The following is a 20,621-nucleotide window of genomic DNA, read 5'->3' as shown; positions in this document are numbered from 1 at the left end:
CTTAGTCGAAAAGGGTGTGGTTTGGGAGTGTCTTAGCTCATGTTTGAACGTCGTAGGCAGAGAAATGCAGATGGCAAATGTTGTGTGTTTTGCAAGATCTGCATTTTGATGATCAGTAGGGTGTTTGTGTGGCTTTCGTTTGTGATCTTATGTAGTAAGTACAAATAAACATGTTCTCTCTCTCTCTAAACATTTGGGGTTCGCAGCCCGGTTTTGCGATCTCGGAGGATGCAACTAATTTTGCACGTGAACGACGGTCTCATTCTTCGGTTTGTTTGATCAAACAATCGGTAGATGTAGAACACGAAGCAAAGATCAGTTGTCCATCTGGTTAAGTAACAAAGATCATAGAATAGTGACGAGTGCGACAGCAAGCGGCAACTGTAATTTGAAATTATTTCACGTACTAATTTCAGTGAAGCGGGCAATAAACGGGAGTTTGGCGTGTTTAATCATGGTACAAAGCAGCTGAACCGTAGAACATAAGATGGTCGCTCTTCATTGCGCGCCATAAAGAATGCGGAATCAGCCGAGACACGAATAGACCAGCGACTTCTCCTCGATAAGCTCATTTGCCGTGGCATCCATCTTCGCCCTCGAGAACTCATCAATCTTAAGTTCTGCACGTTATAAGTTAGGGGTTTCTGTATAAGTGCTAAACATATTCGGGTTGCCAAAACAGTGTCTCACAATCGACTACTTATCACCATGACTTTGATAGAGTACAAGATGCGGCTGACTCTGATGAGATTTCTGCATATTTATATAGTGATTCTTACTTTGCATGATCTCATAATGCCTGTATCGAAATCACGAATTGTATGATAATGTGGTCATGTGAGCAATCGTGCACTCGCGTGAGGATAACTGTACCTCGAACGATCGACCATTCTCCATTCTCACATGTGACGGGGAAAGAGTAGATAAGGCCTGGTTGGATTCCATATGAACCATCCGAGCAGACTCCCATGGAGACCCATGCTCCCTGTTTCGTACAGTTTCAAGTGATTGAGGGAACTCGTAAAACGATACGCAAAATAAATTGAAGACATCGAATCACGTTGACCACTCGAAAATTTATCGATACCTTCGGTGTGCCGAGCACCCAATCACGTATATGGTCACAGGCGGCGCTCGCAGCCGATAGAGCACTCGAAAGCTTCCGAGCCTTTATGATTGCAGCGCCGCGCTGTTGAACGGTAGTTATGAACTCCGTATTCAGCCTAAGTAAAAAGATGACAGAAGATCAAAGAGTCACGTCAAGATTTCTTCAATTTTGGTGAATACTATGCACTTGGAGTGAGCAACAAATCTAACAAAGTGGAGCAAAATTAGGTTCTAGGAGCGGGACGCGGTCTCGCATATCGGGCCTGTTTGCATTTCAACTAATTGATCAAGCATCGGTAAAACATGGAGAAATAAACCGAGGAAACCAGAATGAGGCTTATTGCAGAGAAATGTGACCCAATGACAGGCTGTAAGGTCAATAGTATAAAAAATTGCGCTATCAATCGAGACTATGAGCTACCATTTATCGTTGGCAATGACATCTCTGACAGATCTCTCGCCACTGCTGGTGGCGACGGTGGCGTGATTAACATCTGGATATTGAGTCGATGAGTGGTTTCCCCAGATGATGACGTTCTTCACATCGCTCACGTGCACCTTCAGCTTTTCGGCTATTTGGCCCAGCGCTCTGTTGTGATCGAGTCTCGTGAGGCACGTGATGTTCTTCTCAGGGATCGAAGGAGCAAACTCTTTCAGGACCAGGGCATTCGTGTTCGCGGGGTTGGCAATCACTAGAACCTGCCGAATACAAGTAAAAAAGAAACATCTCACTAGAGAAAAGCAAGAACTTTTCTATGCTCCTCTATAGGAAAAAAGAGGCATTGTTCCTTCAACCTGAGAAGTGAAATTTGTCCAATCTGTCTCACCTTGCAATCATCAGCGGCATGCTGCTCCAAGGCCGAAGCTTGAGCCTTGTAAATCGAGACGTTCCTAGACATGACATCCTTCCTCTCCATGCCTTCTTTGCGCGGCATTCCGCCCAGCATAACAGCTATATTTACGTCTCTGCAAGCTTCGACGACATCCGTAGTGGCCATGACACCTGATAAACCACACGAATGGTAATGCGACTATTTAGACACTGATTACAACAAAATTTCAGGTCCACATAAGATGAGCAATTGGCTTCTAGAGGTTTGCCTCTGAGAAGAGGAAAGGCGCCGTCGATCAGCTCCATCTTCACGCCATTCAAAGCCTCGGCAGCTTCTTCGATATCGAGCATGTGAATAATCACAGGCTGATCGGGTCCTAACATGACTCCCCTCGCAATCATAGGCAGGAGGGCATAGCCGATTTGTCCTGTGGAAGCAAAATGGGGAACTCTCGCTTAAAAATTATGGCAACCGGCGTGAATTCAAAGGAGAACCCATGCCATTACTGTTAATCTTGACCTCATAAATTGATGGAACTGTAACTTCAACCCTAACAACGAATCCATGTAATTGAACATTATGCAAGATTCGACATTGATGAACCATCTGAGCACTAAATCCGATAGTGACCAATCTGATAAGAGAAAATGGAGGTGATCGATTGAAGTAAAAACGTGCCTGCAGCACCGGTAACCAGTACTTTCACTGGTTCCTTCTCCACGTTCATCGAACTCCACATATGTCTGATGATCTTCCAGAACAAAGAAACCGAGAACGAAACGACCACAGCTTTCTCAAAGAGCTTGCCGTAATCCATTTCTCGTCAGGATAAAGAACACTTTATTTGAAGGATCATGCCATATATATAACGGTCCTATCATTTAGTTGTGCCTGTTCGGAATCAACTCCTAGAAGCCTGAAACAAGAAACAGAAACGAGGTCCACAAGAAACCTGAAGGAATACAATTGAGTAGTGTCTTAGCTGGGAAGCAAAGAACTTAAATGACCCTTTCTTGTTGTAAACTACAAACGTATTGAATTATTTTTTCTCTAAAGTACGATCTAAAAAAAATGAAAATAGAGGAGGATTACCAGCAGCACCAGGGGCTAGAACTGAAGTTGCTTGTTTAGCCATTGATGCCAGAGCTCTAGATGACAGACAAAACAACTATTCTAGGAGTGCACAATCTATTTAAGAAACACTATTCACAATGATTCTTCTGTTTTCCGTCAGTTCGCACCAACAATGATCAGGAATGGTGACAAACGATTATCGAGGATGGCGATAAAAGATGAGCTTCTAGATGCTACATCAACTCATGCTTATGAACATAATGGGTCTTTGCTTTGTTCCATTTCGGCATATCATTTTAATTAATGTCCATGAATTTCTCTTCAGAAATTAACGCACAGGCTAGCTTTGAAAACAACCTAACTGCACTATTTTTCTTCTTCCAGAGCAAAAAGAAAGAAGTGCTCCTGATACTTATGTCTTGTCAAGGAAGAGATGTGTCGGTTTCTGCGCGTCACGCTATTAGAGCAGTAAATCATTTTCAGAAGCAGAACCAAGCTACACAAAAGCTTTCCCGAACAACCATTACGCAAATGAAATTTACTCGAACGTCGGATACAAAGTTAGTTCAAGCAAGGACTGAAAGATGGTTACTCATGGTTCAAGTTCAATCCTTGGAATAATCCAGTGAATTATAAGTTTGAAAGACTGCATAAATGAACCCAGCATCGACCATAACCCACCACATTAGTACTTCATTATGCAGCTGCCTCAATTCGGAGTTTAGGACAAAAAAGGCCGCATTTTTCCCTATGCAACAATGATATTGCTATCAATATGCAGGACATAAGGCGAGGCATGCATAGGCCAATGACTTCTCTTCAATAAGATCATTCATTGTAGCATCCATCTTTGCCCTCGAAAGCTCGTCAATCTCGAGCCCTTCATATTACGAGCGATTGTTTCTGAAGGGAACTATCATAATATTGAACAGCAAAGATATCAAAACAGCTTCACTGCTTTTATAAGATTAAACTTTTCACAGGAATATTTACATAATGATAGGCCATGAAACCTCATGTGTATATCATTAATATGGTCCTTTTAATCTGACCCATCTTAATACTGATTCATATGGTATGAATGTAGTCCGTGAACTAAGCACCAGAAACTTCTCACAGCGCTAACAAATCACCAAATCCACATAGTTGGTATGATGCGTTCTAAATCGGATTTATAAGGGGCGACAGCAACAATGTTGCAGTAGATGATCACGTAGCTTCAGTGAGTTCGGGTTCTTGTTTGCAACACAGTTTGGACAATTGATGATTCTCCTTTCTTACATGTAACCGGGAAAGAGTAAATGAGACCAGATTGAATTCCATAGAACCGTCTGAACAAACTCCCATGGAAACCCATGTCCCCTGTTCCATGAACTGAAATCTCGTAAATCTTTCCTCAGTTGGAAAGTAAAAGAATACCACAAGATATCAAATTCGAGATGTCGGTTATCGACCTCAGGAGTGCCAGGCACCCTGACACGTATATGATTCACATGCGGCACTTGCAGCAGACAGCCCATTTGATAGCTTCCGAGCCTTGATGGCATCATGGCTTTTTTCTTTTTTTTTTTTCCCTTCTTTTTTTTGTTTTTTTTTTTTTTTTATTTTTTTAAAAAATTTTTTTTTTTTTTTTTTTTTTTTTTTTATTTTTTTTTTTTTTTTATTTTTTTTTTTTTTTTTTTTTTTTTTCTTTTAATTATTAAGTATTTTTTTTTTTTTTTTTTCTAAAATAATCCTTTTGTTTTTTTTATTTTTATTGGGGGTGGGTTTTTTTTTGGTCCTCCACTGCTACTTGTACAGTAGCGTTGAAATCCGTGTTCAACCTAGGAGGATAATTCAAATCATGCTCATAATGGAGCGAGATTGCGATGAATGTGCCTTGAAATGTCAGTACCAAGTGTTGGGCCGCATGTTTCGTATTTCAGTTCAAGCAGGGGAAGAAATAGAAGAGAAAGTCTCGAGCTACTTTGATTTCGGACAAACAATTTAAGTAATGTTCTCCATTGATGAACCACTTGTCATCGGCAACATGTTCTCGGACAGATTTCTCTCTGCTGCTGATGGTCACGGTGGCATGATTAGCATCTGAATGCTGAGTAGACTAGTGGGTCGCCCCAAGCGACGACGTTTTTCACCTCGCTTACAGGCAGCCTTTCGGCTACTTGGACCGGAGCTCGGTTATGCTCAAGGTCTCTTAAGGCATGTGACGTTCTTCTACGGGATCGAAATTAGGGAAATCTTTCAGGACAAGGGGCGTTTGTGGCCCGCCAGGTTGGCAGCCACTAGTACCTGTGCAAGTAAAGTATAAGAAAAGTATAAGAAAAGTTACGGCATCTCTGCATAGAGGCAAGAATATCGCAGATTGCTCTTTCAATTTGCCCGAATTAGAGATCTTAACAGATGCGAAGTTTTGAGATTTCTTGAACAGGAACAGCCTTTCAGATCAAGAAAATGAGCGTTTGACGTGGAAATTGGTTAAGAGATGGGAAAAGGAAGCAAAACAGAAGCTCTTATTTCCTGGACTTGCTGCTCACCTTGCAGTCAGCAGCGGCATGTCACTCCTAGGTCTGAAGCATGAGCCTTGCAGATCGGTACGTTCTCATCACATCCTTCCTCGCCATGCCTTCCTTGCTCGGATGCCCCGGCAAGGCGGCAACCATTACGGCTATGTTGACGCCTTCGCAAGCTTCGACAACATTTGCATTAGAAACAACACCGACGAGCCACCCAAATTAGTAAGCAGGCGAAGTGACCTCGTCGATGCTCGCAGCTTGGCATGCTCGCCTTCGGGCAGAGGAAATGCCGGCATCGATCGATTCCATCTCGACCCCCAGTTCAAGGCCTCGGCAGATGGCTCGGCCTGGTCCGTGCCCTAGCATGATGCATCCGCAATCATAAGAACAAGCAGGTGGCGACAGTGACATTTTCTGGTGATGTAAACATGAAATTCACAAATCTTGCACACACGTTCACATTCAACATTTCATGAAAGCATCGAGGCTCCATTTATTTCGTAGAAAATGAATGGCTTGGAAATTTTTTTCTTAAAAATGATCACTTGTATTATTTATAAAAACGAATCAACCCAAAATATTTCATATCGTCTTAAAAATAGTTCAAATATAAATTATTATTAATAATAAAAAAATATTTTTTAATCATTACAAACGAGCCAATAACAGGGAAAATGATGACATGGCACAAATCGTGGGCCCCACTAGTCCTAGTCAGCGCCATCATCCATCCACTGCACATACCTGACTGAACGAATTTGTTCTTCTTCAGCGACACCGAGCAGAGAAGGAAGGGGAAGGGAGCTCTCGGCGAGCGAGAGGCAAAGAGCCGAAGATGCGTCGCCTCAGAGAAGCCGCGTCGCTCGCTCGCGACCTCCGCGGCGCGCGCTTCCCCGGCGGCCGTTGCGGCCGGAGCTTCTGCCGTTCTCCGCCGGACGCCGCGCCGGCCGATGATCTCGAAAGCAGCCAAGTCGGTGTCGATTCTCCTGGGTTTTGATCCTTTTCTCGCTTCTCTTTCGATGTTCCGATGACGATTCTGCGAAGTCGAGGTTGGGGCTCTGGGTTGAAAACGAGGTTCCTTCTCCTTGGGACAGGTGTTGGTCGAGGGAAGAGGCTGCTCGAGGACGGCGATTCTCCATCGGCCTTCGGCCCTCAATGCTCTCAGCACGGCAATGGTGCGTTCGTTGTTCAAAATCTCCTCTTGCGGTTTCCGGCGTTCTTGGATTGATCCCCTTTGCCTTTTTCCCGATTTCTCCCGTTTTTAGGGGAGGCGCTTGATGTGTGTAGCAACGTGTGTGTGCGCTTTTTTTTTTGGGGTTTTCAGGGCGCTAGGTTGCAGAAACTGTACAAAAACTGGGAAGATGATCCGGACATAGGTTTCGTGATGATGAAGGTTAGTGGTCTCTTTCTATGCCGATGGATAACGAATGCTTATTGATGCTGTGGTGTTGTTCATCAAAAGAAATGATATTGTTTGGATGTCGAACTTATGAAGGGCAGTGGCAGGGCTTTTTGTGCCGGGGGCGATATTGTTAGCCTCTACCAATTGATAAATAGAGGTAATGCCAGTTTACTACTATGCTCGCTTTATGTTAAATCTGCTTCAAAGTTCTTTTGGTATGATTATTTCTTCCTAAAGAAAACATCTGTCTGTTGTTGATCAAAGGACAAGACGAAATATGCTTACATTTGCCTAAAATGAAGCTGATGGAAAGGTTTATATCAAAATCAGTATTTGAGGGATTCTTGAGCAAAAAAGTGAATGCTTTACGGACTAAAATGTTGAATCTCAAACTTTCTTGAGAGCTTCAATGCAAAACTATCTAAACAACAAAAAGACTATTTAGGGTTTTGCAAGAAAAGTGAAAGTTTTGGATGTCATCTGCATCTGCTAATGTATTTGACAAACTTAAAAATGGTGCCACCCGATCGCTTGGTTCTTAGGCCACGAACACGTGTGCTTGAATAAAATTGTCTTGCTGGAATTTTATGAAGAGTAGGTAGATGTGGCATTGATTAGCTTAAGTGCTGGGTGCACCTGGCAATTGCCTTTGACAACATTGGCTGCAAGTTTTTGTGATTCACCCTTAAACAAATTTTAGAATCTCACATGAGGGGAACAGTATATGTACAATGGGAAGTTTTTGTGATGTCTACATTCTGCGGTTTATTCTCTTGTAATCAGTATATTTTTGGTACTTTGAGGTGATTGCTGTAACCAATTTTCCTATTATATATGGTTTTTCTCTTGTTTATCTTCTATAACCATTCTACCTATTAAAAAAGTAGTCTTTCATAATGATGCTACTTCCTGGTAATTTCTTCGACTACTTTTAACTTGATGCAGGAAAAATAGAGGACTGCAAGGACTTCTTTAGGACGTTATATAGTTTTATATATTTTTTAGGTACATTTTTGAAGCCACATGTAAGTACTGGACGTCTTTGAAATCTGTCATGATTATCATTATAATTTTTGGGTTGTGTCTTGATCTACTACTTATCCTCAGGTTATTTAAATAGATCTTCCATGTGAGATGCTTGAATACAGTTTCTTGCTTGGGTACTTCATAAGCAAGGGTTTCAACTAACCATTGACTCTTTCGATATGGCTTATAGGAAATTTTGATTCCTTGGGCTTGGACATGTCATGCAGTATAACAAAGTTGCAGGTGTTACATGTTTGAGGGGGATCAGCTTAATTTAGTCATCCTTTGCTAGCTAATTTCGTGATGCTTTGAGAAAGTCGGAACATTAGACATGAAATTCTAAAGAGTACTGCCCGCTTCAGGGGTGTATTATCCAATTGAATAAGGAATAGAATCATAAAGCATAACATATGAGATGCGAATTTAGCAGAAGAAGCGAGAGAAGTGAAGCAAGAATTGGAAATCAAAACTAAAAAGTTAGATACCTGTCAAAAAAGAACTAAAAAGTTAGATGATTTTTGCAATTGTGGTTGATGGAATTGAAGGAGTCTCTCACGGGATATCAACTAGACGAATGTGATGGAGAATTTTGCAAAGGAAGATTCTGTTACGAGCCTGCTTATTTCTTACAGGACAAAGCATTGGTCAGTAAGATACCAATGTTTATATAATATGACTGAACTTGAGAGGATGCTTTATGAGAGCATTCAAGGGAAAATAACCTTTGTAGAATGCTTGGGGGGAAAATATTAAGTATGAGATAATTTGGACACTAAAACTTAGTAGGCTTATGTGCAGAAGGGGAGGGAAAGGTTTGAAATAAGATGGTTGTGAATATGTGTTAAACTTTAAGTATGCAATAGTGGAGGTCTTGCGGTAGTATCAATGCAAGGGAAAAAGCTACAGTACTTTTGTTATACTCTAGGCATCATTTATTGAACAAGGGAAGAAAGGATTTCAGCGATGTAATATGCAAAGTTACCAATCATGTGATATGACTATGGTGTGGTTGGATTCAAATATCTTTGCTTGCTCTTCTGTTTGTCCTCCAATTCATGTTCCCCCTTCTACAAGTGTTTCAGGTCCACCGCTTGACTGATATTTATCACAGAGACTTCTGAGAGAATGCATTCTGTATTAGGATTATCTATTAAGCTACTCCTGCGAGCAGCACCAAGAGGATTACCCACTCATTAGATATAATAATTTGAAGTTGAGAAAGTTTTTGCTCAGCAAATGCCATTGGACAGCATTCCATCTGATATTCATGTGATCATAGCTTATGAATCATACATAAGTCTTCTTATGCGATCTTCCAAATCATATTGGTGCTTCACTAATCTAAGATATGATGGCCAAGATTGTATTAAGAGTTATATAAATTTAAAAAGAAAAAAGATCATAGTTAGGGGTGCGCCTATAGCTAACCGAACCATATAGTGTATGGTGAAGTACAGGTCATGCTTATGTCAAGGCCTATTAATTCTAGGATTAACATTTCATTCATTTTGTTTTCTCTTTTTAAAAATGTGCTTAAATACTGTATTAGATTATTTGAAGCATTGCCAGTCTGAAAGAAGTTTTTTATGTTAACCGAAGACTATTTATTGACTTTCTTCTTGAGAGTTTTGTGATCTGTGTCAGTTCCACTGGATAGATGTAGATGAAAAGCTTCACGCATATGTTATTGGGTCATGCATAGTTTCTTGTCATATCCGACTTTTGCTATGCTCATAGTTTTGGTGATTATTATTGCGCAACCAGACTGAAGTGGATTAATGCATCAGCTCATCTTGAAGTTGGAGCTACTCTTGTTTAAATTGTATAAAAAATAGGAGTTGGATCGTGTGCCTAATTTTTCTCCATGAGGATGACCTTGTTACATTCTATACATGAGTTTGATGATCTATTTAGTTAGTTGTTATTATCGCACCATTGGCTAACTTCTCAATGAATTCTTGGGTTTGTAGTTCCTCTTTCCATTGCTATTATTAATTTGCCTTTGGTGTTCCAAAAGTAGAATGGATATGCTAGATCCAGAATTTGCTTGCATAGTTTAAGTTTAGTTGTAGTTCAATTGTGAGAAGTTTTTGTGCTCAAATTAATGCCTTAATCTCCATTTAGGTGGCTCTATTAAATGGCATCACAATGGGAGGTGGTGCTGGAGTTTCAATTCCAGGGACATTTCGAGTTGCGACTGATAAAACCGTATGTCTTTGGGAGCTCCGAGCTGTTTATTTCCACTTCATATCATGTAGTTTTAACATTGTTCTGACTTATGCCAGATATCGTAGTCATGTTCACAATGTATGCTTGCTTTCTCTCTTGAATGTCCATGTCCTTGACATTTCTTTTTTGAATTGCTCATTAAGTAATTGACGTTCCAAATATTATCCTGACGAGTTGTATGGGTGGTGTACTTGTGAAAAGGATAAATTGGAGTTTTATGTCGTCCTTGCAATTCTATATTAAAATATAATAAATCAAGAAACTAGCTTTCTTGATGTCTTGTGTCTGATTGAGCTGGAATACGTACATGAGCATGACCGTTTTAGGAAATCTTGATGCTTTGGTCACTTCATTTTAATTTTCTCAACTTCACCAGGAGGGGAAGTTTGCTTAGTGTAGTGTTGGCAGGTTCACCTTTTTGCGTTGCTGACATGAGATGTTATAATTATCAAATACACTTCATTTCACTTTCTGAGGCTGGTAGATACACATAGCGTCTGATTTTGCAATGATCACCAGGTCGACATGGCCTCTGTACAAGTATTAGCAAAAATATGTTTGTGGTTTGTAGGTGTAGCGTGTATCAGAGTGTTAGTGGAAATTTGAGGCTTGACACATGCCTAAAGCTTCAAGTTACACTTTTCGAAATTCAGATTGAGTCGGTGTTAGCTGGTTTTACTGGATTGAATTTAGTCAATGCTAGAGTTTTACAGCCTTTAACCATCTGAAGAGGTAGACCTGGAGTATACTGGGAGCAAGTTCCTGTCCAAATGGTTGAACCAGCTTGCCTGGTTTGGTTTATAGAACATTGGTCGGGAGAAATTACTTATAATTGCTTCTTCAGGATGAAGCCTTGTGCAAGGTACACAAAATTGGTCGGTTTTGCATGGAATTAGTATGCAATGGGTGATTGGCATAGTGCAACGGGAAATGGGTGCTGTACTGCAAAGTCCTTGAAGTCTGCACGAGCTTCCATACCAGAACGTCTGTCTTTTGGATCTTCTGCACATTTACGACTTTTAGAGATCCGTTAGATCTATTTATATTCCGTGCATGGCTTAATAACCCAATTTTTGAGTAACTACTTTCATTTAGCTACCAAAGGTATGATGCTATAGGATATTGATGGCGACACTGTCATCTTACATAGTATTTGACTGAAGCTCTAGCCAGTGATGTTTGAGGAAGCTTTCTAAAGAGTTAGGTGGCAACAAACAAAGATAAACTGTAGGTCTACATTGTCCATGCATTTAAAAAATAGTTGATTAGTTGCTTTTCTCTAGGATTGATGTTTTTCTTGTCCATATTCAATCGCCAAGGAAGATCATGTGCCATAAGTGTTAAAATGAACTGAATACATGCACTTTTGACCAAAATCTATTTTTTTTTGCTCTTAATTCCTCTAATTCTTGCTGAGTAGAACGAATATTCTGTATTTAGCATACAAAACTATCATGAGTGCTCTATCTACTTGCGTGGAATATTTGTGGTTCATGTGTTCCTGGATGTTGAATTAGCTTATATTGCAGGTCTTTGCCACACCGGAGACTCTTATTGGGTTCCACCCAGATGCTGGAGCCTCCTTTTACCTCTCACATTTACCTGGTCATTTAGGTATATTGCAATAGCTTCCATTCTTCTTCCAAATTGAACCCTTATATGCAGACAATATTTGATATCGTGTAGCACTATTTATGTCCTTCAAGGAATGCTAGTGTTTTTATTTACCAAGTGTTTTGTGGAAGCATCTATTCTTTGGTCAGTTAATAATTTGATGATGCCTACCGCTGTTTACCTTCTATTCTCAAATGAAATGAACTTTTTGCCTTCTATTCTAAAATGAAATGCACTTGTTTTTTGCAGGAGAGTATTTGGGTCTAACCGGAGAGAAGCTCACAGGGGCTGAAATGATGGCTTGTGGCCTTGCTACGCACTATACCCTTGATGCAGTTAATCACCTTTTTTCTTCGTTACTCATCGGTGGCTCCTCACTTTAGCACCTATTGCAGAATTAAGCTCTGTTCTCCTTGTCATGCTGCAGAGACTTCCCTTAATAGAAGAACAACTGGGGAAATTAGTTACAGATGATCCATCAGTGATTGAGAGTATGCTGGAAAAATATGGAGACCTTGTCTGTCCAGATAAGATGAGTGTAATTCACAAGTTGGTGCTCTTTCCACCGAAGATAATATGATATGTCTACTTAAAAACACTTGGGACTTGTGTTATACTTCTGTTTTCTCATTCATTTTTTAATCTTTTGATCCTTTGAATTTTCATACTGATTTTAATATTATGCTTAATTGTCTCTTGTTTAATGTTGAAGGATGGAGTTGGTGGATAAATGTTTCGGTCACGACACGGTTGAAGAGATTATTGATGCCTTGGTAAGACACTATGCCTGGTGGGTGATTTATGATTATGAGCTTACTGCAAAATAGTTATCTGCATGCTGCATTAGCATAATCCATTTGTTAACATTGCCTTCGTGTGCATAGGCAGTCCTGGGATTTTTTATGCATACTCTACTGGATGAGTGTTCTAAGACACTGGTTTAGTCCTTTTGCTGGATAAGTTCTGACGAAATCTTTTACATTATGCATTGAGCCAGCTTCAATTTTTTTAAGTTTAACTCGTTTGGCCAAGTAATTGTACGATTACTTTGCTCTTCTTGGTGTGCTTAATGTAGGAGACTCTAAATTGCTATGGTGCCACGTTGTCATTCAGGAAAGCAAAACAGCTGGACTGAAGGATTCATGGTGCAATTCCGCCCTTAAGAGACTTAAAGAAGCTTCTCCATTGAGCTTGAAGGTTTCTTTGAGATCTGTGAGTCCTCATAAGCATCTTAGTTGTCTTTTTGCTGTTTGCAAGCATTTCTTCATTTGATCCCTAAAGTAGTCTAGTGCTTTAGGTACGAGAAGGGAGGTTCCAAACCTTTGACCAATGCTTGGCTCGTGAATATCGCATGTCCCTACAAGGAATATCAAAGCAAATTTCTGGCGACTTTTGTGAGGTGAGGTGAAGATTGTCTTTCTATATGTCGGAATACATGATCTTTAAGGAGTTATTTTTGTGATGGTTTCTTTTCAGGGGGTTCGGGCACGGATGGTGGACAAGGACTTAGCACCGAAGGTATTCTTTTCCATCCTGCATTTTTAAATGTTTCACCTGTGGAGCTAAGTGGGTTGATTAGATTCAGTTTAACTCAACAGTTGAACATCTTGATGCGAGGACATGTATGGAACTTTGATGTCATCTGGTATTTGTGGGTTAAACATCTTTTGCCAAGCTATCTCATTTATGTGCAATACCTTCTGGATTGTGAAATTGCAGTGGGATCCTCCGAGTTTGGATAAAGTTTCGGAAGACATGGTGGATCAATACTTTTCACCTCTCAGTGAACTTGAACCTGACCTCGACCTCCCAACAAAAGTGCGAGAAGCCTTCACCTAAATCTGTTTACTTCCATCTTATTCATCTCCGATGAGTTACATCTGTGAAGTGGCAAACTGGGATTCTAAACGAGACTACCTATAGTGGCAGCTGAAATTGGTCAGAAACCGTCATTCTCAATTGGAATATGGAGGCTTCCCCAAATTGTCAAGGTCCATTCTTTCACTTCAGTTTTAGATGGGACAGGATCAACTACAGCTTTTGTGCTAGTTGAGGTTTTATCTAGTTTGGCTAGTGTGATGAAATTGTTATGTTTTTACTGATGGTCAAGTCATATATGAATCATCTTTGGATCCATTGACGTGCGCTTGCCTATTGTCTGCCTGGTGGTAGTGGCCGGCATTGACTAATGAAACTGTGGCATGACAGACTTGGACCGACGAGAGAAATTACCTTTTACCATTTTCGATTTTTCTGGTTAGGAACATCAATCTGTGTTTCCATAACTTGCAATTTTACTAGTGTGGATTTAGCATGGCAACAACCAACTGGTAGTCTAGAGTAGAAAGGCAAGCACATGCATTCCCAAAGCCAAGAATACGTTCACCCAGTATTGATGATATGGATTACAGTGTATGTACAGGTCAACTGTCGACGTCCCAGAAACCATGAAATCCCAGAGGGAAGTTCAATTCTTTAGGCACTTCGAGTCGTGCTACTAGAGCGTCGGCTTCTCCAATCCTCTTTGGATTCAAAATGACTAGATAACATCTCTGAATCGAGACTGCATACTGCAAGACACAAGTGGGACACAGGTTACACGACTCTCGCCAGCAATGGCAACAGTTGTAATACACTAAATATGCCGTAGTTGTGTTAGTCATGTACCTCAACCACAAGGATGTACCCGTCATCTTCTTCTCCGGTTCCTTTGGGGATGAAAATCGGCTCGCCGATGAATCTGCGGTTACCGGTTGACCATGTGCTGCTAGACTTATCAGACATGTTGAGCTTTGCGACAGAGTCGAACGGGAAATGTGGCAGTGCGGGGCGGGTACCGGAAGTTGTTCCACCGTATATGTACTTGTTTTTTCTCCCTGAAAAATCCGGATTTATCACGGGAAAATCCGTAGGCCGCGTCCAGTTGTTGAGAGACTCCACGGAACACTTTTGGCAATCCCCTTCAGCGTTGACATCAATGGACACCTGCATTATAAAATCCCTAAAATTAGTGAGTATGTACAGAGAGAGTCGCAAATTCTAGCTTTTACCTTTATAGGAAGATTGATATAGATGCCACAGCAAGTACACGCAAGTGCATCTTTTCTTTAAGTGCGCGCAATCGCACCGCATCGACCTATGTATGTAGGGGCTAATTTGAGATATACCTGAACCAGATGAGGCAACAAGGCCTTCCCATCTTGTTTGACATTCATGATGGAAGGATCCAATCTACTACTCTGCCAATTATATCCTGTTAAAGGCCAAAAATAAAAATCAAATCCTGCCCCAATATATTACGACGAATTGTAACGTGTACCCGGAACAAAATTCACCTTCAAGTATAGCAAAAGATCTATTACTAATTAGTGATAATCTTCCAGGGTGGATCGGTTCACTGATCCTGTGACCTCCAATTCCAAAATATTAGAATTGGGAACAGAACCAATCAATTCTGGAACTGCCGGTTCCTGAATTGGCCAGTTCTGTGGTTCAATTTTTGACTGGAGCAAATTTTCTAAATTTCTTTTTTTGGCTAAAAGAGGCTTCAAAACTTGTTGTCGGGTAGAATTGGCAATTCCCCCCTAGAACCAGTAATAGGCCAGTTCTAGGTTCACGAAACCTGGAACCAAAATGTTTCTCCCTAGAAATGGCTTGGAACAACTGGTTCGATCCGGTTTCCGGGTGAAGCCGGACCCGGCGCTCACCCCTAAGATAAATCAACGATAAGTGATTATGCTAGAATTGAAATAAAACATACTGACTAGGGTTCGGCTAGTTTAGTCAAGCAATTGCACCAACGTATATCATGACCACTTAATTGATTTGGATCTATACCCACCAAAGAGCTTGTGGAAATTGAACCATTCGTAGGAACAAACACAGGCTTGCAAGCGTATCTCCCTCGTCCCTTCCTCATCGTCCACGGCCTCGAAGGCGTTGCCGAAATGCAGAAGCCAAAGCTGTGCAGGCACTTCTATGGCGGATCTCCAATCTCTTCCCTTTTGGCTCTCGTCTTGTGATCTTGGAAGAAGATAGATCGGGGACGTCGATTTGCTGGGGTCCACTGATAATGCCGATATCATCGGTGATATTCCACACACTGCACTTATTGACCCTGCACAAACTTTTTGAACTCAGGACTCTTGCTTTGATACTATGCAAATTTCTATGACTTTACCGTCGATTGCTCTAAAACTTTAAATTGTTAGATGGATGCATGATACGATATTCAAATGTACTTTAACATTACCCGAAATGTCAAGCTTGATGCGATTCCCAAATAATATGTAGTGAGTATCGGTGAAAGCCCAGTCGTGAATCATTAGATGATCAGGGATGTTGAATTCCTTTTTTTGCAACAGCTTGAAATCGGAGTCGAATTCTGCGGTTGCGAAAAGAGCATATGTTATGCGCAGCAAAAAAGAGTAGGCTTCTGTTTAGCCATCGGGTCGGCGAAGATAAACCTGTTTCTGTGTTTTTTCATGCAGCAGGATATCCAAAACATTCGACTCGACTAATACCCACGAAGGCAGAAAGAATGAAATGAAAAAATAAATTACCATAAAAGGTGAAGTTACTACGGGGCAGCAGCATGTCCTCTGCATTGCACGACAGAGTGAGAAGCCTATCGTTCCTTGCGTCGACCTTGTAATGCGACAACATTCTCTTCGCCGGCATTTTGAACACTCCTGCATTTCATATCCACGTAAACTTCCTCTTCAGTTTCCTTAAAATTTCAAAGACTTTAATGTTCAAGAAAGAACATGAAAAATTAACTCACCCAGAGACATGTAATAATCCACGAATATGTTTTACGTACCATATAAGATGGGCTTCAAAATGCTAGCGGCGACATCCCATACGTCACCAACACCGTGGCCCTCGCTGTGCTGAGGCTCGCCACGGCCGTCGATCATCTCGAGCTTCCCCACGGTGTTCAGCGACCTGGGTTCGATCTCGTACGGGTCGCCGCCTTCCCAAAGGCACAGCAACTTCCCTCCCCACTTCACCACGCTGGTGTTGGCGACGTTCTTCATCACCTTGGTGTTGCCGACCTTCCTCCCTCCCTTCAGCACCGAGAACGGTCCCCGGTGCGTGAACTGCCACGTGTTGCTCGCCGGGTTGTGCTCCTCGACTTGGGCCTCGGTTTTCACGTACCGGGCCATGAACTTGACCTCCTTGTTTTCGGGCTCCCCGCCGAACACGAAGCCCCTCAGGTAGCCATGCCCGTCTAGCGGGTGCACCGTGGACCCGTGGTCGTCGGCAAAGAGCCCCGGGCCAATCAGGTAATACGTCCCCGAGGGGAAATCGGATGGCACCGCCCCGTCCACCAGCCGGAGCAAAACAGGCTCAGCGGTCTCGGATCGCTGCGACACGAAGAGGAACTGGTAGTCCCAGAACGCAGCCACCCGATCTTCTTCCACCTCCGCCGTGGAGACGCCCGAAGAGCGGCTCTCCGATGTCGAGATCGAGATCGCTCGGGGGGCCTGGCCGGCCGCGGCGAGGGCTCGGCCTGCCGGGATTCGATCATGCCATGTTAATATCGGGAGTAATTTGGTTAGACTTATGTGGCATATTGTATTGGCTTGCATACTGCTTCCAAAGTGACAAGCTTCGAAACTACTTTGGTGCTTGATGGATACAAAACAATGGCGAGGAAGACGATGGGCTTATATATATATAATAAGACCAGGGAAATCAAATATTTGGCTAAGTGCTTTGGTTGAAATTACGGATTCGCCATTGCATGTCTCTTCTGTCGTCTTCATTTCATAACATTTGATGTGCATGGTGGGGTCTATATGTGCCCGAAATATATGGTACGTAAGGTAGGCACTTACCTTGATCCAAAACAATAAAATTGAAAATGAAGGTAGGCACTTACACAAATCACTGCGTCCCCGTTTGGTTAATTAGGTAGTGGAGGAGATTGGAGCAACCAATCAGGTTCAGTGGCGGACATTTTTGCTTCACTTTCTCTAATTAATCTATTGATTAACTATTTAAAGCTTCATTAGTGGCTAGGAATAGTTCCTGTCCATCGTGTGTGGATCTTTCTTGTCCATCCTGTGGATATTTGTATTCCGGACTGATAAGCCTATACAGACGACACGGGCTCACCCTATCAAATTCATGCTCAAAGTTTTTAACGTAATTTGGCATGTTCAATCCAATCACTTAGACGGATTGCTTATGTTCCACTACTGGAGAAGCTTAACTTAGCCCGATGCGCGAAATCTGTCAAGATCCCTATCGGTCGTTGCTGCGAACTATTTAATAAGATGTCGAATGCTTCGTTCATATGGCATCTAAACAATTTCATGTGGAGCTACAAGGGCAAAAATGTAGAGAAACCGTGTATTAGAAAAATGGGTTAAAGATCAAAGAGGAGCACTAATGGGGACAATGATGATGGATGATGAGTTTGATGCCAACGAGGGGTTGTTGGGATGATGCTGCCGGGGTAATGACAAAGTGATTTTTTGTGGGGGGAGCAAAAGTTTATTCCTCGGCCGTCTAATGCGGAATCTCACGACTTCATTCTGCAATCACAGTTTTCAAATGATCTACTTGGCCACTTGTGTATGTCTATGTATGACATAAAAAAGAAGAGGAGAAGTGTTCATTTGGCAAGATCACACCAGGCTTGCTTTTGCCTCATCTTTGCCCAACCGTTATGTCCCCAAGCAGGACTTCATGATTAGATGGCTTGGCAATAGATGTCCGCCTTTGTCACGATAGTCGAAGGTCATGCAACTGTCACGGGCAGATAGCTTTGCTGGCCGAGGATAAGTTCATGCGGTGCTTGATGTGCCGAAACACCAAGCCAACCTTCTCTCAGTTGATCGTTCTCAAGGATTAGGCATCTAGTCCCTCGAACAAGACTAGGCCCGTCAAATGGGTGGGTTGGATCGGATTTAGGTTAGGTCGAAAAATTGTTAGATCTAATTTGATCAATTTTTATGCGATGAAATTTTAGTGACCTATACTCGGGCTCTAATTTTTCTACATAAATTATTGCCTATGAAGAATGGGCCACTCAATGAATCTGCTCACTGATTCAGTGACGAAGCTCGGGTACTTGGGTCAAGTCGTGGCTAGGACTTTACGCGGCACGTGAGCAAAGTGGAGACTTGGGTTAGTGCCACGCAGACGGACAATAATACCTACTTAAGCGGGCTTGGGTTGGGTTATGGACAAGAATACCAAATTTTCAGACATTTACATTGAAAATTTTCTTCAATATTCAAATTTGCAAAAATTATCCTAAATCGACCAAATTTAAATTCTTTCCACATAAAAAGCGCGTGTTCTTTTGCTAGCACTATATAATAAGAGGAGCAAAAAGAAGAATTATCGGTACAGAAATTAAGACTGATTGGGGAAAAGCCGTTTTTCTTAATATTTTCCAGCATTAAAAAAAAACATAAAAAGGGAAAAAGTCAAAAAATCTTAAACTATGCTCATTGTGACACATTTACTCTAAACATTTTTTGTAACACAAAAAATTCCAAACTTGTACCCGTGTGACACATCTACCTGCTGTCAAAGTATTTATGTCATTAAAAACCGTTAAAAATCTAACTACATGGACGCCAAAAAGCAAACAGTGTTGAAATGTAAGTGAAATAAAAATGACATTATTTTATCTGAAAAATCATCTAACAGAACTTAGATGGAGGATAAATATGTCACATAACTACAAATTTATGGTTATTTAAGTCACAAGAACTTGACCAAAAAAAAAGCCATAAGAAAATGTTCAGGATAAATGTGTCATTGTGGGCATAGATTGGGGTTTTTGATGTCACAAAAAAGGTTTGGGTAAATGCATCATAATGGGTATAGTTTATTTTTTTTTGTGACTTCTTCTTAAAAAATAAATTCACACCTCCTATCCACAACACCAATCTCCCAAATTTCCAATGGGCCACAATCAAGCTCTAAAGCCGAACAATCATTTTCTCGTGGCCCAACCATCTTCTTCTTGTCTTCCCTCCCCTGCCTTCGCACACTGCGCCGAAGCAGAAATCAGACACGCACACACTGTAGCTTCGACTTCAAGGTGAACGTCGTCGACGGTGTCTGCGATTTTTCTTCTCAAGCTCAATCATAATCCTCAGCGCCAAGTTCGCAGATTGAGTGAACCTTCGAGCTCGGAAACTTGAGAAATCGCACGAAATGGTCCCTGACTATTCCTCCGCTTCGACGGCCAACACGAGTCACCTCTGTTCTTAGCTTCCGCAGGACTAATAGCTCCAACCTTCCGGAAGACATAACAATAAATATCATGGAGGACCTCTGTCGGCATAATATATGAGAGGTTTTGAGTCCTTTGGGAGAGAGAGAGCATGATCTAAAATCGAGAACAGAGGATGGCCGCAGTGTTCAAGGGACGAGCAATGGCAGTGACGAGCAATGGAGGACAGCGACTGTGCTCGAGCGATAAGCGACGGGGGGGACGATGGCGGTTCTCGAGGGAACGAGCAATGGTGGCCAGTCGTGCCCCCAGCCAGTCGCCCGGAGCTTCGCAGGCCTTGGAGTTGGATTTCACATAGTTCTATATTGAACTTGTGCTAATGATCTAAAATGGATTCACATAGTTCTATATATATATGTATGCCCTAAACATGATTTCCAAATGCAATGACGATCAATTCTTTTTGGGTTTTTCTTTTTAAGAAATGCAAGTTATGTCTATATAAATTCTAATTTAAACTAAAGACATGTGACATAAACTTCAATGCAATTTTATGTGATCTATTTCTAATAATGGATAAGAGAACCATGAACTAATCTAATATGATATGCAATCTAATT

General features: G+C 41.5%; 3 protein-coding genes and 1 pseudogene across 4 annotated transcripts; 1 reads left to right on the top strand and 3 right to left on the bottom strand.

The window, feature by feature from the left end:
* Positions 1-377: 377 nt before the first annotated feature.
* LOC115690484 (malate dehydrogenase, cytoplasmic-like) lies at positions 378-2,780 on the bottom strand. The gene is made up of 7 exons (XM_030616823.2): positions 2,619-2,780; positions 2,209-2,367; positions 1,935-2,110; positions 1,529-1,806; positions 1,088-1,223; positions 874-985; positions 378-620 (listed from the first exon to the last, which is right to left on the bottom strand). Exons 1-7 carry the CDS (start codon positions 2,755-2,757, stop codon positions 526-528), a joined length of 1,095 nt encoding a protein of 364 aa, XP_030472683.1. The 5' UTR covers positions 2,758-2,780; the 3' UTR covers positions 378-525.
* Positions 2,781-3,736: 956 nt separating this feature from the next.
* On the bottom strand, positions 3,737-5,568 carry LOC115668673 (malate dehydrogenase-like; annotated as a pseudogene).
* Positions 5,569-6,284: 716 nt separating this feature from the next.
* Positions 6,285-14,062, top strand: LOC130139986 (3-hydroxyisobutyryl-CoA hydrolase-like protein 1, mitochondrial). Of its 2 annotated transcripts, none has more exons than XR_008817995.1 (14): positions 6,285-6,497; positions 6,622-6,702; positions 6,852-6,920; positions 7,023-7,086; positions 7,875-7,954; positions 10,080-10,163; positions 11,714-11,798; positions 12,048-12,133; positions 12,226-12,347; positions 12,511-12,571; positions 12,912-13,010; positions 13,083-13,197; positions 13,275-13,316; positions 13,518-13,615. XR_008817995.1 is itself a non-coding variant. In XM_056318078.1 (14 exons), exons 1-14 carry the CDS (start codon positions 6,363-6,365, stop codon positions 13,635-13,637), a joined length of 1,230 nt encoding a protein of 409 aa, XP_056174053.1. In that variant the 5' UTR covers positions 6,287-6,362; the 3' UTR covers positions 13,638-14,062. The 2 variants fall into 2 exon arrangements, 1 of the variants encoding a protein (XP_056174053.1); XM_056318078.1 differs by having other exon boundaries at positions 6,287-6,497; positions 13,096-13,197; positions 13,518-14,062.
* Positions 14,063-14,221: 159 nt separating this feature from the next.
* On the bottom strand, positions 14,222-17,422 carry LOC130139987 (carotenoid cleavage dioxygenase 7, chloroplastic-like). The gene is made up of 7 exons (XM_056318079.1): positions 16,621-17,422; positions 16,361-16,489; positions 16,051-16,182; positions 15,640-15,915; positions 14,966-15,051; positions 14,466-14,783; positions 14,222-14,368 (listed from the first exon to the last, which is right to left on the bottom strand). The coding sequence occupies exons 1-7, from the start codon at positions 17,390-17,392 to the stop codon at positions 14,222-14,224; spliced, it is 1,860 nt and encodes a 619-aa protein (XP_056174054.1). The 5' UTR covers positions 17,393-17,422.
* Between the last annotated feature and the right edge of the window lie 3,199 nt (positions 17,423-20,621).

This window comes from Syzygium oleosum, unplaced genomic scaffold, assembly GCF_021117445.2.
Source record: "Syzygium oleosum isolate NSW1041296 unplaced genomic scaffold, Sole_v2.1 Sole_v2.14, whole genome shotgun sequence".
In the NCBI taxonomy this organism is placed as follows: Eukaryota; Viridiplantae; Streptophyta; class Magnoliopsida; order Myrtales; family Myrtaceae; genus Syzygium; species Syzygium oleosum.
This window is presented reverse-complemented; position numbering and strand designations above follow the sequence as displayed.

What these genes read in the sequence shown, in the direction of transcription:
- LOC115690484 (XM_030616823.2), bottom strand. Translation starts at nt 2,757, where the DNA reads ATGGATTACGGCAAGCTCTTTGAGAAAGCTGTGGTCGTTTCGTTCTCG. An exon ending in ACTGGTTACCGGTGCTGCAG is followed by an intron (nt 2,368 to 2,618) that starts GCACGTTTTTAC and finishes TTGCTTCCACAG; the next exon opens with GACAAATCGGCTATGCCCTC. An exon ending in ATGCCGCTGATGATTGCAAG is followed by an intron (nt 1,807 to 1,934) that starts GTGAGACAGATT and finishes TGTATTCGGCAG; the next exon opens with GTTCTAGTGATTGCCAACCC.
- LOC130139986 (XM_056318078.1), top strand. Translation starts at nt 6,363, where the DNA reads ATGCGTCGCCTCAGAGAAGCCGCGTCGCTCGCTCGCGACCTCCGCGGC. An exon ending in CGCACTATACCCTTGATGCA is followed by an intron (nt 12,134 to 12,225) that starts GTTAATCACCTT and finishes GTCATGCTGCAG; the next exon opens with AGACTTCCCTTAATAGAAGA. An exon ending in ACAAGGACTTAGCACCGAAG is followed by an intron (nt 13,317 to 13,517) that starts GTATTCTTTTCC and finishes GTGAAATTGCAG; the next exon opens with TGGGATCCTCCGAGTTTGGA.
- LOC130139987 (XM_056318079.1), bottom strand. Translation starts at nt 17,392, where the DNA reads ATGCAAGCCAATACAATATGCCACATAAGTCTAACCAAATTACTCCCG. An exon ending in TAGTAACTTCACCTTTTATG is followed by an intron (nt 16,183 to 16,360) that starts GTAATTTATTTT and finishes TCGCAACCGCAG; the next exon opens with AATTCGACTCCGATTTCAAG. An exon ending in CATCAAGCTTGACATTTCGG is followed by an intron (nt 15,916 to 16,050) that starts GTAATGTTAAAG and finishes AAGTTTGTGCAG; the next exon opens with GGTCAATAAGTGCAGTGTGT.